Here is an 18,697-nt window from a genome sequence, read left to right as displayed (position 1 = left end):
TCAACATTTGACAAAAACATCATAGTATAGTATGTCGTCCACATTGCCGTCGTATATAAAATGTGGCTGGAAGTTTGTGTAGAACTCTGTGCTGCACTGTTCAGCCAAGAATAGAACTTTTCGCGGACTTCCTGTTTTCGGATACTATTGCCCTAGCCAGCACTCTCGCGTGTTTTACGGACAAAGCGGAGCTCCACGAGACAACAATTCCAGGAATTTAGCGCATTGTGACGTCCCAGTGGGCGCAGAAGTCATCATCATGTGTTTCATCTCCTGTACTTAGACTGAGGAGGACCACAAAAACATGACGGAGTCATCTTTTTTCACACTTACGCCTACTCATAGGGCCTCCAGAGTCCCAAATATAAGAATATAAATGATTAAAAAGTTGATTTTGCGTAATAATATGTCCCCTTTAAGTATCAACATAATACCACAACGCTCCCTGGTGCTTCAATAAAATGTGCAAACGGCTTCATCCAAACTTGATGAATCACACCGTCTCACGTGCAGCGCCTTTAACGGTGTCATGTGACTCCTGCATTTCGTGGTCGATCATGATATTCGAGATTTAAGTAGTGTTAAAGTACCCCGAATCAATACTACACACAATGGTATCACTGAGAGTGTGTTGTTTTAGCTGTTACTATAGAAAAATATCAACATACTTAAAGGGATAGAGCAGGATTTTTGAAGCGAGGCTGTGTGAGGTGACAACAAAGATGAGCAGATAATAATCAGGAGAAACGCGTCCAAGGACAGATCGGCTTTTATACTAGGGGAGCCAGGAATCGAACCCGCAACCTACGAGTTGAAAGATGACTCTCTGTCCCACTGAGCCACCGTCGCCCCATAAATACACTCTATACATTGTTAATGTAGTAAAGGACTTTTCTAACTGCAAACGTCTGGTTTTTAATGAAATATGTACATAGGTGTATAGAGTACACTAGTGTATTATCGACTGTAGCCTTTTTTGGTTTTCAGGGTCACCAATATTGATTGATTTAACCTATCTCCCATAGCAATTATGTGCTACACTAGCGTTCAAAAGTTTGGGGTCACTCAGAAAAGTCCTTATTTTTGAAGGATAATATAACATTAAATGAATCATAAATACACTCTATACATTGTTAATATGGTAAACGTCTATTCTAGCTGCAAACGTCTGGTTTTTAATGGAATATGTACATAGGTGTATAGAGGCCCATTTCCAGTGTTCTAATGGTACATTGTGTTTGCTAATGGTGTTAGAAGACTATTGATGATTAGAAAACCCTTGAAAACCCTTGTGCAATGATGTTAGCACAGCTGAAAACAGTTTTGCTGGTTCTTTGACGAAAGGGCAAAATTATTGTTTCTAATCTTGTCAATGTCAGATTTCCGACAAAAAAAAAACAAAACCTGAAAATCGTGTCACTTTCCTCCCGCACCAAACCCCATAGAGAAAATCAGCGATTTTAGCTTGCGGTCTACAGGAGCTGCTGGTCCACTGCTGCCTCATCTGGTCAGTTTGTGTCACTTCATCAAAATCAAAAAAACAAATGACTGAAACACCGAAGTCAGAAAAAATAAGTGATTTGAACTTGCTAACTGAGGCAGCAGTGGTTCAACACCGTAATGTAAAACAGTCAATTTTCTCTTTGGGATTTGATGTGGGTGAGAGAAATGTCAGTTTGCAAAATTCGGTTTAGCGATAAATAAAAGTAGCAAACATATTCTTACGATAAAGTACCCTACACGGGTTCAATTTAAGATGGTGAATTTGAAAAAAAAATACACATTAATATGAGTTATTGACCTCCACCAAGAGTTTGTTTGTTTGTCTGTTAGTTAACAGCATAACTCGAAAAGTCATGGACGGATTTGGATGAAACTTTCAGGAAATGTCCGCAATGGGACCAGGGACAAGTGATTACATTTTTGGTCTGGGCTCTCCGAGTGCTTTTCTAGTTTCTATTTGTTTTTTTACATTATACTGTATTTTAAACATGATGCATAAAAAAAGAGAACTATCCTTATAGACATCAACACACTCTTGTGTCGAAAATATGTTTTTTATTGTTGTTTTTCCCATCATGGGGTTAATAATAGTAATAGTACTAAATAAATAAGGCAATATCATAAATAGTGAACTAAAGAACATGTTCTAATAAAAACCCTCTTCATCAAGAGTAATGAGCTCTTTTTCAAAAGCGTGACCCCCTTTTATTTTTTTTAATTCACACAGAATAATCCTGTGAATGAGTCTTTTTTTTTCCATTATCCACAGATTTGCACGTGTGTCTATTAGCAGTGACCTTGGGGGACAAGTGAGCGCAGCCAAAATGTGAGTAAGCGCCGCTCTGACACTAATGGCTGCGCTGACTGATTGAGTTCACACGCTCTCGTCGCTCAGTGAATAAATCACTGTCAAGGATGAGAGACAGAGGATTTCCCTGCTCTCCCTCTCTCTCCGTTTGAAGGGTTACTGACTCCAGCTCTTCCACCATTGTTAACCTCGCCTCCATCCAGTGAACAGAAGAGGGGTGTCAGCGCTGAGCCTCACACGCACACACAAAGTGTCCTATGCATGTTCACACGTCGCAATAGGTACAGTGACCAAAAAAACAAACATTTATGGCCCTTTTTTAAACTATGGTCTCAGCTCGCCTCTGCACATTTTCCACTCCAAAAATAGAACCTACTCAACGTGGGCGGAGTCGTGACTGCGCAGCTGCATGAAACTGCGGTGACTTCATTTCACACGCAACAAAAACCAGTGACGAGTGACTTGTAACTCAGTTGATTTCAGTGTAACTGAATCGTGAGAATCAGTGACGATGAATCATTAGAATCAGTTACACAGAATCACGAGAATCAGTTATTCTGAAACACGAGAATCAGTTACTCTGAATCATTAGAATCAGTTACACAGAATCATTAGAATCAGTTACTCTGAATCATTAGAGTCAGTTACTCTGAGTCATTAGAGTCGGTTACTCTGAATCATTAGAGTCAGTTATTCTGAATCATTAGAATCAGTTACTCTGAATCATTAGAATCAGTTACTCTGAATCATTAGACTCAGTTACTCTGAATCATTAGAATCAGTTACACAGAATCATTAGAATCAGTTACTCTGAATCATTAGAATCAGTTACTCTGAATCATTAGAGTCAGTTACTCTGAATCATTAGAGTCAGTTACTCTGAATCATTAGAGTCAGTTACTCTGAATCATTAGAATCAGTTACTCTGAATCATTAGAATCAGTTACTCTGAATCATTAGAATCAGTTACTCTGAATCATTAGAATCAGTTACACAGAATCATTAGAATCAGTTACTCTGAATCATTAGAGTCAGTTACTCTGAATCATTAGAATCAGTTACTCTGACTCATTAGAATCAGTTACTCTGACTCATTAGACTCAGTTACACAGAATCATTAGAATCAGTTACTCTGAATCATTAGAGTCAGTTACTCTGAATCATTAGAATTAGTTACACAGAATCATTAGAATTAGTTACTCTGAATCAATAGAATCAGTTACTCTGAATCAATAGAATCAGTTACTCTGAATCATTAGAATCAGTTACTCTGAATCATTAGAGTCAGTTACTCTGAATCATTAGAATCAGTTACTCTGAATCATTAGAATCAGTGACATAGAATCACGACAATCCGTTACACAGAATCACGAGAATCAGTGACGCTGAATCGTGAGAATCAGTAACACTGAATCAAATATTCATTTTTAAAAAGGAGTAACAAAATGCATGTTATTCTTACGGTAACCTCTTGAAATTTAGCAAGAGAAATTCCTGCTGAAAGTGTGTCGACGGTAACCATTTTGAAAAGGCCCAAAAAATGTGACAATCCACTAGGGGGCAGAATACAGGTATCCGGTCATGTACATCCTCATAAGGATAAAGTGTGTGTGTGTATGTTGCTATGGTGACCGCTGCTTCCTTCCTCTTTTAAGTTTGTCTGGGTTTGACGCTGGGCTACACACAAACGCCGCAGAGACAAGATCCAAGTGTCCGTATTTTGGTTGTGATTCATCTGCGTGTTTGGGCAACATGATCATTTCACCTGTGCTCCACCGGCCCGAGACGGATTAGGATAACGAGGTTACAGCTCATTGGCCTCGGGTACAAATGAAAACCAATCGGATTAGGATTGAGCGCAGAGGGAAAGTGATCTACCCTTCTCTTGAAAGCAGAGAGGGTTTATGTGCTTTAATAGCACCGCTGTGGTTGCAATGGAGTCCCACGTCTTAGTGCTTGAGCTAAAAAGGCTAGACTGGCCTTAATTACTATGAAGCTATTGATTGGTTTAAGAGCGCAGGGCAACATAAAACTTCAACAACACGCGCTCTGCAGCTTCTACAACCACGACGGGAACGTGAAAGCCATATTCAGAGCCCTTACTGAAGCACTGAATGTTCACGTTGGAGTAAAAGACTTGCTCCGAAAAGTGAAATGAACGCAAATACAATCACGGAAATGTGCGCTACGACTGAAAAGCTTCAATAGAATAATGAAAAGTGACAGTCATAATGACCCAGAGGTCAAAGTGCAAAGTGAATTTTATTTAAAATATTGGACATAAATCACAGTTACAACAGAAAATCGATGATTTGACTTCACGGATTAAAGTTATTTATTTTCTGTTTATCGAGTTATTGATAACCTGAACGCCTGTTTCAGTTTCCACTTCCAGAAAACTGCGACAGATTTAATAAACCCCTCATATTTTTTCTTAATTTACACTACAGTGATTTAGAAATGTATTAGTATAAGCATTGGTAATTACCAAAATGGTCAATACACCAGTATGTCCAAGTTTTTTTTTAAAGGCGCCATATGTAAGAATGTGGCCAAAAACGGTTACTACACTGAAATTCAAAATACAGAGGTCTTTTAGGTTTGGCTTTCTCCGCCATTGTAGCTCAGACGTAACTGGCAACCCGTGGTTGCAGCTGAGACTCTACTGACTGCAATGACTGGTAGACGGCGGTAGGTGGCGCCACATGCCAAAACATGATTTCAAAACATTAACATGATTTGCAGTCTGCAAAAAAAATGTTAATGCGAATATTTCGGCCGTACTGTTGTTGTTGGTGAGTTCAGTTTGTATTGGCGCAACTCACAGATCTGTGTTTCTCAGGCGCTCTATAGTGCCCCCCAAAGGTGAAAATTGCGTTCCACCAAATTTCCCCAAATAGTGATGGGATGACGTTACAGACCAAGACGAACAAAAAGGTCGACCGTAACCATAGCCTCAACTCAACAGGAAGTCGGCCATTTTGAATGTTGCCATCCATTTTACCCATTTACACCCGACGTAAATGAGCGAACTTGTCTGAGCGCGTTTGTCTAACCGACTGTAATTATTTGTTTAAAAATAATACACAACTCCTTATATGGACATCCTGGGGTTGTGTGTTTATAGGTCACTTATTTTCTTACGTCTTCTTACGTGTTGTCGAGTCAAAGTTACGATTCATTTTATATCGTGTTTTTAGGCGTGATATAAAGTAGCAATAATTGTGCAGAAGTCACAAAATTGAGCTTTTTCTTTTTGTTCATGAACTTTGAACTGCGACGTCTTTACGAATTTCGATAATTCAACCCGACTTTTCGCTCAGGTGTGTTTATATAGTTTATAGAAGATTACATTCTTTTTCATCAGATTGCCAAGGTTGTGCTGAAAAAAAGGATATAAGACGCTCCATGTTTCACATTCTTAAGGTGGATTTCCACTGGACGCGGAACGGCCGCGGAATGGCCGTGGAACGGCCGCGGCTCAGTCGCCGTTGCAAATCGCTTCCATTCTAATCAATGAGCGCATTTCCACCATTTCAACAGCGTCCCAGAAGCGGCTCGCCACGCCGCAGCACCGTGCCGCTGCCGTTCCGCGTCCATTGGTTACTGTGTTTAAACATAGTCATGGGAATAAAAGCAGCCAAAAAGCTCTGTGTTCTGAGCGTTTAACAGGTCTATGGTGAAGAATTTAAATTCAGCATATTTCCAACAATGTTCGAGTTTGTCCTCTGAACATTTCACCTGCACTGGAAACAAAACATTTTCTCTTCTCTTGCAGATACTTTTGTTTTACGCGTCAAGGTTGCAAGGCGTAAAAGGAGTTTGCATTGAAACGATCAACGACCAATGAAAAGTGTTGTGGGCACAAAAGGAAAGCAGCATGGACTTTCGGCCTTTCCTTGATCTTGTTTTCGTCGACTCACCTCACTGTTGGACAGCTGGTACCACGGCTGTTTGCCGTAGGTGAAGATCTCCCACAGGACGACGCCGAAGCTCCATATGTCGCTCTCTGTGGTGAACTTCCTGTACATGATGCTCTCCGGGGGCATCCAGCGGATCGGCAGCATGGTGCGTCCGCCCACCTGTGGAGCACAGCCAACCACTTCAACCACGGCTTATTCACATTTCACATCATAAAAGTGTCACAGGGAGAACATTAACAGTGTTTTGAATAGAAGGACACAACTGGAATCCTCCAGTAACATTACAATATTTGAAGTTTTATTATTTGTTAAAGTACAGAGTATTAGGGCCAAAGTACAGAGTATTAGGGCCAAACTGATTGTAATGTTATCAGAATAAAGTCGTTATCTTTCAAGAATAATGTTGTAATCTTTCGAGAATAGTTGTAATCTTTTGAGCATAAAGTTGTTACCTTTTGAGAATAAAGTCCTCATTTTATGAGAATAAAGTTGTAATCTTTCAAGAATAAAGTCGTAATCTTTCCAGAATGATGTCATAATCGTTCCAGAATAATGACGTAATCTTTCCAGAAAAAGTTGTAATCTTTCAAGAATAATGTTGAAATATTATGAGAATGAAGTCGTAATATTATGAGAATAAAGTTGTAATCTTTCCAGAATAAAGTCGTAATATTTCAAGAATAAAGTCATAATATATATAATAATATTAATATTATTCTCATAATATCTCATATACAGCTCAATTTTATTCTCATAATATTACGACTTTATTCTCATAAAATTACAACTTCATACTCATTCTCTCTTCGGTTTGGCCCTAATACTCAAAGACGTGGTACTCAAAGTTTACCCGATAATAGTCCGTGCTGTAGATGTCTCTCGACATGCCAAAGTCTCCAATTTTCACCACCAGGCCTTCTCCCACCAGACAGTTACGCGTCGCCAGGTCGCGGTGGACGAAGTGCAGCGACGCCAGGTACACCATTCCTGAGGCGATCTGAGCGGCGATGTGCAGCATCTGAGGCAGCGTCAGCTGACCCAGCGGAGGCATCTTTGTCTCCTCCAGAATACGAGCGTCAGGGCCGTGAGCGCTGCACAGAACACGGGAAGAGAGTCAAAATTGGTGCGTTTAACCTTTAATCAGAACCCTCACGTCTTCTGGTAGTTGCATTTTAATGATGAGAATAAATTTAACCCAAGATGGAAAAAAGAGACGGAACACCAATTTAGTGCCAAGTGCCATAATAGATCCAGAATGTCGTCACAAACATGAATAATAATATCATTTATACCCACTGATGGGCTATCATTTATTTTAATATATCATTTATTATATTTTAATATATAATGTAAAAAAAGTGAGCATTTTATTTACTAATTAACAGTGCCAATTATTATTATTATTATTATATATAACAAATAAAATAAACAAAACTTTTTTTTAACGTTTTCTTTGGTTTCAGACGTGTAACTGAGCAGTTACGTGCTTAATTTTCATGGTCACTCGACCAATTTACATGACACCACCTCCTTTTAACTTAACTTTCAAAATAAGAGCCTCTGACTTTGGCTGTTTTACTAATTCCAGCATCAACCCTTTGCCACAATACTTGGCATTAAAACTGGCTTACAGTCGTAATTTTTTACCAAATAAAATACACATTTTATTTTTAGTTTTTTTTTTGTTGTAGTTATTCCATTAACTGTCGTAGTTAATGGAACTAGCGGTTAGAGGAAGTAGTTATACTTGGGCAAAAATAATTCAGGTTTCCTGTACAAACTGGGTAGTGACGAACTGATACACCAGGTAAGAGGCAGTTCATGACGTTTTTATCAATTATGTTTTGTGCTGTAACTTCCTTATTTATTTATTTTTAATCAGTGAAGGTGCTCCACGTGTGTCTGACTGGTTGTTGTTTATTTTCTGCATTTTCTGTCAGAAATTAAAATGGTAAAATGGTGGCTGAAAGAGCTAGTGGTTACCTTCAGCAGCATACAAATGTATTAATACACAGTCATTTCACGTGTTTAATATGAACTTGTTTGGTGTATAATGACACTCTTCTCCTGCCACATTTTCCAAAGTGGATTTGGATCAAAGTGACTCTTAATTGCACTGTTCTTAGCTTGTGTGGTTTACATGTGCATGTATGTACAGTATTGGTACAATAACACACCAGCCTCTGCCGTTCTTCTCGCTTTCTCTTGGCTTCTCATATTAATCAAACACAAGACTGGGTTTCTCAAATGTGCCGGTAACTACGGGATCGATGTCTGTTGACCTGGAAGACAGATTAACTCGGTGACGTACAATCTTAATCTGCAGATACAGTGCGAGGGTGTCTTGAGAGTCAACATGACCGTGCAATCCCACAATAAAGAAAGCCATTTAACCAGTGGCAGTTAATAGAGAACATGAGGCCCTGTGATACGCCTACAACTGATTTGCAATAATGCAATTCAGGCATGCCGAGCACATTGACTCTCGGTTTGTTCTCGTGGATCATAAAACACCCACACTCGCATTGTAACTGCCGCCCAAATGAGCAAATCACAGATGATGTGTCTCCATCCATCCTAATATGTCTCCTCTTCCTCACAAAGGAAGTTGTCCACGCATACAATCACTATTAGTTTAAGAGGCAGGTGGCAGGGGTGGGAAAGCAGCTGCATCGTGGGGGCCCCCACAGACATTTCACCCACTCTGTCTGCGGGAAATGTGATTTCCACCCGATATGTGAACACAGTCAGTTTGCGAGGACACCTGGCAGACAGTGTCGGGCTGCGTCTGCTCTAATCCTTCGGTCAGATGGTTTCCCAGGTGCCAAGTGGGCCCTAATAGGTCAACAGAATCTCAGCCACTGCAGAGGTTTCCAAACGTAGCTAGCTTAAACCAGCTTAAATGATTGAATTAGCATGTTGTCAAGTCCTTCACACAACAATTCAAGTGCTGTGCATGAGCTCATTTGCTCGCTAACTCTTTCTCCGCAGATATATTCATTCAAACGTCATATTAGTTTGGTTCAAGGAAATGTGTCAATTTATGGGGAAGCGTTGGATCTGGTTATTTATTGTGTTCATCAGTATTCAAATGAAACCCTGACACATGGGAAATTCGCTCTATTAGCGACTGTGATGTTACCCACAGAAATGATTACATTATAATGTATTTTGTTTTTTTTCCATTTCAAAGCAGGAATATTCTCCTGTAGTTTATATCTCACTTCACTTTTCTGCGTCACTGAAAATACTTGAATTCTAAGTAGCACAAGAATACGGGTGAAAAGGAGTAATTGCTAATATTAAAGACCTGTCAGATTTTCACTGTATTTTTGCCTCTCATAAGCTCTCAGATTATTGTGCGAACAGAACAAAAGACATTTCAAACTAAACTAGCTATTAAAACAGGATAATAATTTGTTGTCTCCATCCCCTCCCCCACCAAACTGTTAATTGTACTGCTTTATTGTTCGTTACATCTTTTTACTTGTTTTAACCTAAATAACTAACTGACTAACTAACCTAAAATGCTTAACACATTTATTAGACCACCACCCAAAGCCACAGCTGCCCTAAATTAACAGCACAAGTAATTCATTCTGATATTTTATAAAAGAAAATATTATTGTAATCTGTGCATTTTCAAATGTACTGTTTTACAAAAAATTTTATGAGAAAACATAGTAAAGCACATTATTATTATTATTATTATTATTTCTTTAGATGTCAAATTATAGTCATTTACTTCTCAGAGAAGAAGCCCAGTGAGCCGGCACACATTTGGGTATAAAAAGGTGAATTAAGCTTCTTATTTGCCAGATAAATTACAATAATAATAATCTCATATGTATGGAGGCAGTAGGCAGGTGGTCTACTGTACTAATTAATTAATGTATTTATTTATTTTACTGTAGGAATAAATGTGCAGGAAAAAAACAAGGAGAGCAAAATAGATATACATATCTACCTATATATATATATATATATATATATATATATATATATATATATATATATATATATATACGTATATATATACATATATATATATGTAAATAACATAGGTTTACTATCTTCCATGCCCGTCTAAATATGAGGATTGAATATTAGACAAAAATGTGTCTGAAAATCAGCGTATCACTCTGTTTGTCAAAGATTCTGCATTTCATCAACATAAAAACATATGCACATACATATACCATATATAACATAAACCAATATAAACATTAACATCAATACACATGTTTAAATATCACAAGACTGCCACGAACCACACCCCCTAATTTATAAAAGCCATCCCTCAAAATATTCTGTCCCCTCTTCTTCCCTTGAATTCATCAGTTAATTGACGTGAATTAGTTGAATGTAAACAGTGTTTTATATTGTATAGAGTCCTGTGTTTAAGCCTTGAAAAACGAACAAGAAACTGTGAAGAAAGAGTGCACATGAATTACTGATGTAAATCGTCTTAAACCAGTTGAATTTAATCACCACATTAAGGGTCCTTGTTTAAAACTATAATAAAGGAAATATTAACTAAACACATTAAAGCTGAACCTGATTATTTTGGTATTATTTTGCTGATTAAATTGTGGAAAAATGCCCCTCACAGTGTAAGTAGCTGGTTTTGCCTGAAAAATTGCCTGTGAAAGTAAAGTTTTATTAGAAAACATTTTAAATGGTATAACGAGTACGTTATGGCATAAATATGAATGCTGTCTCACAGCCACATTGGACACGTGAATATTATGGAGCCATCATCAGTGATGTTTGTAATAACACCTGTGCTCGGCTGCTGAGGAAAAGCACTGTAATTGTGTCTGATGCTGTGACACTGGCGCTTGGAAAAATAATAATTAGGAGAGAGGACGTGATTTTTTTTTTTTTGACGCACAGTTTGAAAAACCTCCAGAGATTTCTGCGTACGACTGACAAAACATTTTAAAAACACTCCAGCATTTGATTCAGTTTGATGGATTGTTGAGGGAGGGGGGGAGGGTGGGAGGGTGATGTCGTCTACGTACCGAAGGAAGCGGTTGAGGTCTCCGTGCCTCATGTATTCGAACACCATGGCCAGCGGCTCGCCGTCCGTGCACACGCCGTAGAATCGCACAATGTGCTGGTGTTGGAGCACCGTCAGCAGCTCCGCCTCCCTCTGGAAGTCCTGCCGGGTCGACTCGTTAGCGTCCTTCAGGGTCTGTGAGCGAGGATTGGAAATTCACATGAACATAATATAAGTGCACAGGAAACCAAATGTAAGGATGGAAACAACATACCAAAGCAAGAGAAGAGACAATAACCCAGTGAATAAACAATATTAGCAATGAAGAAAATATAAAGATTTGGACATGACTCTTTCCATTACAGTATAGTAAAAATTAGTGGGGTTTATATGAAAGTAATATAACCTTATTAATAAGGCAGTTAACCACTTGGTGATAGCTATGGTAATGTTTCATGTTTCTTCTTATTGTAATATCCAGGTAAGAGCTTGTTAATTAGAATTATTATGGGCTAACATTATTTTAACACCTTCACATGATGTGAAGGTTTGTGTATCAAAATTGACTACTTCATTATCTTTGATGTTATTACAAATACAGTATATTTCTGAGTGACTATGATAAAAATAAGATTATCATCACACTATTTCCATACCATTATATGTTTTATAGAGAAATTAATATTAAAAAGTTAATTTATTACATCAAAAAAGTGAGAATATAGATGTTTATTTTTATTTATTTTTAAATGTGAACCCACACAAACAATAATTTGAAAAAGAGCTCAATACAGTGCTAGAAATAATTCAATAGCATAAGAAAATCCTGTTGTAAAACGGTGACTCTTAAATAAGAAAAAGGAGGAGCACTCAGAGTGATAGTGAGTGTTCAAGGCAACTGTGTGGTTTGAATGTGCTTTTCTTTGCTGTATGATAAAAGCATAGTGCAGATTAATGGTACAATAAAGACTCATCGTCTTGTTTTTTTTATTAGGCTGTGGTTTGCATTAACCTGTTGTAACATGAGCAGCGTTTTTTAAAAACAAAAAAAAAACGCTTTAAACTAAGACGTCTCTCCCTGAAACCACAGGATGTTTAATTCAGTATGAGAGATTTAAGGATGAGTGCTGTGTACTTAGTCTTGGCATTAGTGTTATTGAGTTGTTTAAAGTATCAAGAGGTTTGCATTTCAATAAGAGTAATAAAATCATTTTTAAAATGTAGTTGTAGCTTTCATAGTTATATCAGTTTTTCTACATTGGGGAAAAAATATATAAAATCTGTAAAGCTGTAGAAGATGGATGATGGATGGATGAAGCTGTGTTGATAGTGTAAAATGATAATTATCTCTTCTGATTTTGTCAACTCATAATTTGAAGGATTAAAAAGGACCACAAGTATTTAAAAAAATAGGTTCCAGATCATGTACAATTCAGCAATGTTCTCTGCTTCGAGAGACTGGGGGATTGTAGGGTGAGGGTTAACCCTAACACACACACAAACTTGCCTTAGTGAAGACAACTCATTGAAATAACACATTCCTTAACTGAACTTAACCTTTAACCTAAGCCTAACCAAAGCTCACTTCTAACTCTAACCCTAAAACCAAGTCTTAACCCTAAAAAAGCCTTTTAAATTAGCCTTGTCCCCACAAGGTCATAATGTGCCCACAAGGTCAAAATGTCCCCACAAGATAGGTTTGCGTACACACACACATACACACACACATTTTAGTGGGGACCAAAAGCAGCAGAACATCATCGTTAATCAGTGTTAGTACAGTATACTAACATAAACTCTAGTGTAGAATTAGGGTTAACCCTAACACTCACACACAAACTTGTCTTAGTGAAGACACCTCATTGAAAAAATGCATTCCCAACCACTCCAGCCCCCCCCTCCCCAACCTTAACATCACAACTAAGTGACTAACCTTAACATCTACCCTAAACAAAGCCCACTTCTAACCCTAACCCTAAAACCAAGTCTTAACCATAAAAAAACCTTAAAGATGTTACAAGGTCATATTATGCCCACAAGATCAAAATGTCCCCACAAGATAGGTGTGTACTCGCCATGGATGTATTATATGAACTGGATAGAGCTCCGCCCCTTCGCTTCCGTTCATTCCTATGAAGCTGCTCACCCATCGCATTATGCCAAAAAAGTTTTTTGACTTCCACGTTTATTTCCGGGTTATGGGGCCCATAGAGCATGCACAGTAGTGTCACTACCATATAAAGATCTATAAAAGCCTGTGTCCATGTCTCGAGGTGTCCTGTGGACACTTTTACAGGCGTCTCGTTTACTATTGAGGTCAATGGGAAAATTGCTTTTTGGGCTTTTATGGGGTTTCCTGTTGCAGTACCCGCAGTGGCCACCATGTAAAAATTGTCTTCAAAGCAGAGGGGGCGGTGCTCTATCCAGTTCATATTATACATCCATGGTACACGCACACATGTTTCAGTGGGGACCAAAAGCAGCAGAACATCATCACTAATCAGTGTGTGTACAGTATATTGACATAAACTCTACACTTTCAAACCTCCTTTGAAACAATTCAGCAATGTTCTCTGCTTCGAGAAACTGGGGGAGTGTGTAGGGTAAGGGTTAACTTTAACACACGCACACGCATACAATCTTGTCCTAGTGAAGACACCTCATTGAAATAATGCATTCCCTCTCAACAGGAGTCTGCTCGTCATCTTCAGGAACTTTGAACTAGGGATGCACCGATTGCCATTTTTGGGGCCGATTCCGATTTCTCAAGAAGTTTGACCTGCCGATACCGATTTTAGCCGATTCCGATTTCAATTTTTTAAACCACTTTTCATCATACTGAAATATATATATTTTTGCATCTTTTCTCTTTAATAGAACATTTTAACATAGAAATACAATCAGTTCACATCCAATATCCAACTAAAAATACAAAACGAATCACTATAAAATAGAAGTATATATAAAAATACAAAAACAATTGTCATGATACATTTGAACATGCTGCCATGGAACATAATAACTTAAAGTGTGACTTTTTGAACAGATTACCACTATAAAATAGAACTAAATAATGCTGTGGAATATTCACACACATCTTAAAAGTGCAGTGTTATGGAACCATGTTGTTAACATCCAATATCCAACTAAAAATACAAAAACGAATCACTACCTGTATGTGTAGTTTATTTAAGTTTAAACATATTTCACAACATTTTACCTACACACAAATAAGTAAATGACCTCTCTCTCTCTCTCGCTCTCGCTCTCTGTGTGTGTGTCTCTCTCTCTCCCGCCCCGTGCCAACAATGCCTCGCGCTCTCTGCGCGCACAGGTTTAAATGACAAACAAACAAATGCTGAGTGCTGATCAAAAGTTTTGTGCAAGTGATTTAAGATCCTGACTCTTGTCCCAAATATGACAGGCTTCGTTCAGTGATTGAAACAAATATATAAACATTAATGAAACGTTTACATGCAGAGCGCTCACTCGCAAAGCAGACAGCAGCGGCGCAGCACCGCCCCAGCGCTGCGGGTGCGCGGATGTTGTGTAATCAAATACACCGGCACGGCCGTATATTAAAAATTCATATCATAACGGAAAAAAACGGTATTCAGTGTGAACCGGTATGCAGCCCAGCCCTACACTCTACTACATGTGCGTGTAGCCGCGTGCACGTGTGTTGCTGATGCTGCGCGATGCGGGTGCATTTGATCGGCTTATTAAAATCGGAATAGTCTGACTGATCGGCCGGTCACCGATTTCGGCCGATCACGTGAAAATCGGCCGATTCCGATCACTGGCCGATTAATCGGTGCATCCCTACTTTGAACACAGCTTTTCTGTGTCAAGGTAAGACATATTTTTTTACGACATGTTTGTTTTCAAGTTAATATTTAGATAAATCTCATTCTGCCGGGTTAGAGTTCTGCCGCCGATGTGCCCTCGTTTGTTGCGACGCCACCTACTGTTTCATGCCCTGCATTGCTTGATGTACGTAGACTAGGTCATAATTACTAGCAGTGTTGTGGACACTGTCCACTCTCCCTCTCCACCGTTGACGCGAGAGTCCGTGCAGAACGTTAGGCAAGAACGTTAAGCAAGAGAGAGAAAATTACATCGACGCCTGGGAAATGCTAATTTCCAAGATCTCTGGCTCACCAAAGAAAATGACAGACTGGTACGCACAAGATTCCAGGGACAATCACTTGGCCAGATGCAGAATGTGCTACAAATCAATAAAAGTGGAAGCCAAGGGTGAAGCAGCTCTTACAAGTTGCCTTCACAATCCTAAGCTGTGTCAGCACAGTCGGTACTTGAATTTAAGGAAATTCAACCAAGGTGAGGGAACCCCCGAGTTACTTTTTGTCAAAGAATCCTGAGAAACGTATTTTACCACATGTTCTCAGCCACTGTTTTATAATATGTGAAGAGGAGAACATCTACATTTGCTTTATAGACACTTCAAACAAGCAGACAGGAAGGGATAATAAGAGTTTCTGACCTTGATGGCGACGAGCATCTTGTCGCTGTCGGGACTAAGGTTGGCACACTCAGCCAGGTAGACTTTACCAAACGCTCCTTCACCTAGCTCCCACTTCAACACTATGTCCTGTCGTTTGATGTGCTGGACACCTGGAGATAAACGCGTAAGAGGTTTGAACACATGATGAAAAGTAAATTTGTCTCCCCAAACTACCCAATCGGTGCCAGACACAGTTGCTTCTATGCATGAGCAAAAGTGCGGCTACTTCCTGCTATTTCTATTGTTTTACAACAGTTGTGGCAATGCAAGGAAGGATGAATTCCTCATCCTAACCCTGATCCCTAATGAGTATGTATTTTATATATAAAAAAATAATAATAATATATGACTCTAAGTCATATGCTATAAATTGTTTGACAGAAAGTAGCTGCACTTTGTACATGTGTAGGACAAATTGGGTTTCTAGTAGCAACATACACAACGGAGGAAATTAGTTGGCTGATGATTCATATATATATATAAATAAATGAAAACATTATGTTCAGCTTTGTATATGTGAATATGTTCTGGTTTCTTTGCTCCACATAAAAGTAAACGTTTGAAGACAAAACTTTTTGAAGATGTCCTTGTGGTACTCTTGAAGCAAATACAACAATTAAAGACAAACTACTGGGTGAATTTATACAGGAGTATTTGATAACAGTCATTAAAACATCATAAAAACAATGTTTGGTGTAAACCTGAAACAAAACGACTCACACATGTCTTTGTCCTTGATGATGCCACAGAAGTACTGTGGGTTCTCCACAAAGCTGGACAAGCCGGAGTCCTCATCGGAGGAAGGTGGGCTGGTTCCAAAGTTCATGAAACGGAGTGACACGGCCAGGTCATCTTCTGTACCCAAAACTGATGATCCTAATGAAATGGGGGGAGCGACGTCAACAATCAGTCTCCACCATTTATGATCAAAAGAAGTAATTCAGCACCAAATTTTCCTTATTCAAGGAGTCGCAGCTCTCCGCAAACAACTTGGTTGCACATATGCTGGTACCATGGTGACAGATGATGACAGCCTTGAATAATCACCATCATCAGCCATGCAGCAATCAGGCCACATTGAACTGGGGGGGGGATCATATAGGAAGCCTGAATGGTTAGCAACCCCTGACTACAGTGCATATTAAATGCCAAACAAGTGGGGCCCAAATTGTAAAACCCCACTCAGCAAGGCAAACCACAGAACCCCCAGAGTCCAACACCAGAGAAAATGGAACAACAAAGAGAGCACGGAGGCAACGGAGGGAAGGAAACCGGGAGCAGGGTCCACTTAGGCAATCAGGCCCACTTAGGCACTTTGATAGTGAGAAGGGTAAGTGTGTGAGTGTGTGTTTTGGGGGTTGGGTGTGCGTGTGGTCCAAGTAGAGCTACATCTAGTTGTTCCTCCATCCATCCATCCATTCGTCCATCCATCCATCAATCTTCTTTAATGGCCTCACCACATGGCGGTGGCCGGTGCAGGTTTGCGCCGCCATTCCCTTCGCTGTAATTAAGGCACTTTAGCTGGAGCGACGACGCGTGCAGCGCGAGGCAGAGTACAGAGCTACAGCTGTGTGGAAACGGTGTATTAGTCAGTCTTCTTACAGCCTGACAGCGAGCTGAAACTATAATTTGAGAGGATTTTTGATCACGATTCAATCCCCACTCAGAATGTTCTGGGTCCAGCACATTGGGTTTAATTGGTTTCATCACATGAGGGAAGCAACCGAGAGAGGAGTGATGCTTTAACTAGAATGAGTCGTCAGTACAGTTTATTTGATTTATTATGCATTATTCTTTGATATTGTTTGTGTATATTATGTAAATATTGGATGTCTCTTGTTTTTACCTTTGCATATATGTAAATTAGGTGTAGATAAAATAAGTAGTTACTACTATGACTACTTTTCATTATGTATCATTAATTCATTAATTTTGGTTTCTGAAGAAGACGTGACTTTCTTTCAGTTACATAAACAAATTTATTGAAATACCTAATATTTTATCACTTCTTTGTAAAGCTGTATATTTCTACTCCAATATTCTCTTTCATATTTGAAATTTTGATGTTTAGATGTACAGTATATTTTGCATTTCTATATATATATATATTATTTTTATTATTTTGTTTGCCTAAAAATCCTGAAAACAGTTTTTCAGGCTTTACTCCACTTGATGTACGCAGCATTGGGTTTCTACAGCAGCCCAAACACACGTGCCTTTGCAGTTTGATACGGACGCTACCTGTAAAAATATCGAGACAATGGCTCCTCCCATATCGTTCCGATGTATAAACCAATAAAGAAGACGGAAGATATAGCACCATAGTTTTTAGTAGTCCTCCATTGGTGCAATCTGCAGTCTTGCCGTTAGATGTCACTAATTCTTGCTATGTGTACCTTAATACCGTAATCGCCTAACAATTTGGAATATGCACTAATTTACTTCCTTGCTGAGACTTGCATAGAAAAAAACTCAGCTTAGCATAGAAATAACACAGTTAGATCAGTGACATACCATATAGTGAGATAAGTAGATATAAACTATAGATATTTGAGCTGTAAAGGGGAATATGAACTTACGGTGAATACCAAACTTGGAATGCTGGCCACACTTGTTGATAACCAGAACCGTGATGAGCAGAAATGTGCAGGCAAACACGGCGAGGCCCACAGCCACAGACACCTATTCAAACAAAGGCTCGCAGATTAGACTCTCCAGCTTCGGTGATTCAGTCGTTACATTAGTGTTGGGAAGGATGACGCACACACGTACCACAAACACTCGACTCTCCGGGTTCTCGGTGACGTCCATGTCTGATTTGCTTGTGGGAACTGAGAGGGTAGAAGTGAGACGCTGCTTAAAATAAGACCTCACAAACAGACAAACAGTGCAGAGTTCTGAGGAGACATCGGGAAAATCTGAATAGTCAGAGACTT

At 39.0% G+C, this 18,697-nt stretch overlaps 1 protein-coding gene across 1 annotated transcript in view; it reads right to left on the bottom strand.

The window, feature by feature from the left end:
- Window positions 1–18,697, bottom strand: part of ntrk1 (neurotrophic tyrosine kinase, receptor, type 1) — a gene marked incomplete at both ends in the record, with an annotated part of 42,881 nt that overhangs the window by 562 nt on the left and 23,622 nt on the right. Inside the window, 7 exons of the mRNA XM_083895952.1 lie at window positions 6,235–6,393; window positions 7,085–7,325; window positions 11,259–11,431; window positions 15,741–15,871; window positions 16,482–16,637; window positions 18,341–18,443; window positions 18,534–18,592. Of these exons, the coding sequence (XP_083752078.1) occupies window positions 6,235–6,393; window positions 7,085–7,325; window positions 11,259–11,431; window positions 15,741–15,871; window positions 16,482–16,637; window positions 18,341–18,443; window positions 18,534–18,592 (1,022 nt within the window). The remainder of the gene's footprint in view (window positions 1–6,234; window positions 6,394–7,084; window positions 7,326–11,258; window positions 11,432–15,740; window positions 15,872–16,481; window positions 16,638–18,340; window positions 18,444–18,533; window positions 18,593–18,697) is intronic.

Source organism: Microchirus variegatus, assembly GCF_963457635.1.
Source record: "Microchirus variegatus genome assembly, chromosome: 1".
NCBI lineage: Eukaryota > Metazoa > Chordata > Actinopteri > Pleuronectiformes > Soleidae > Microchirus > Microchirus variegatus.
The sequence above is the reverse complement of the archived record's forward strand: the minus strand, read 5'-3'. Positions and strand labels throughout refer to the sequence as shown.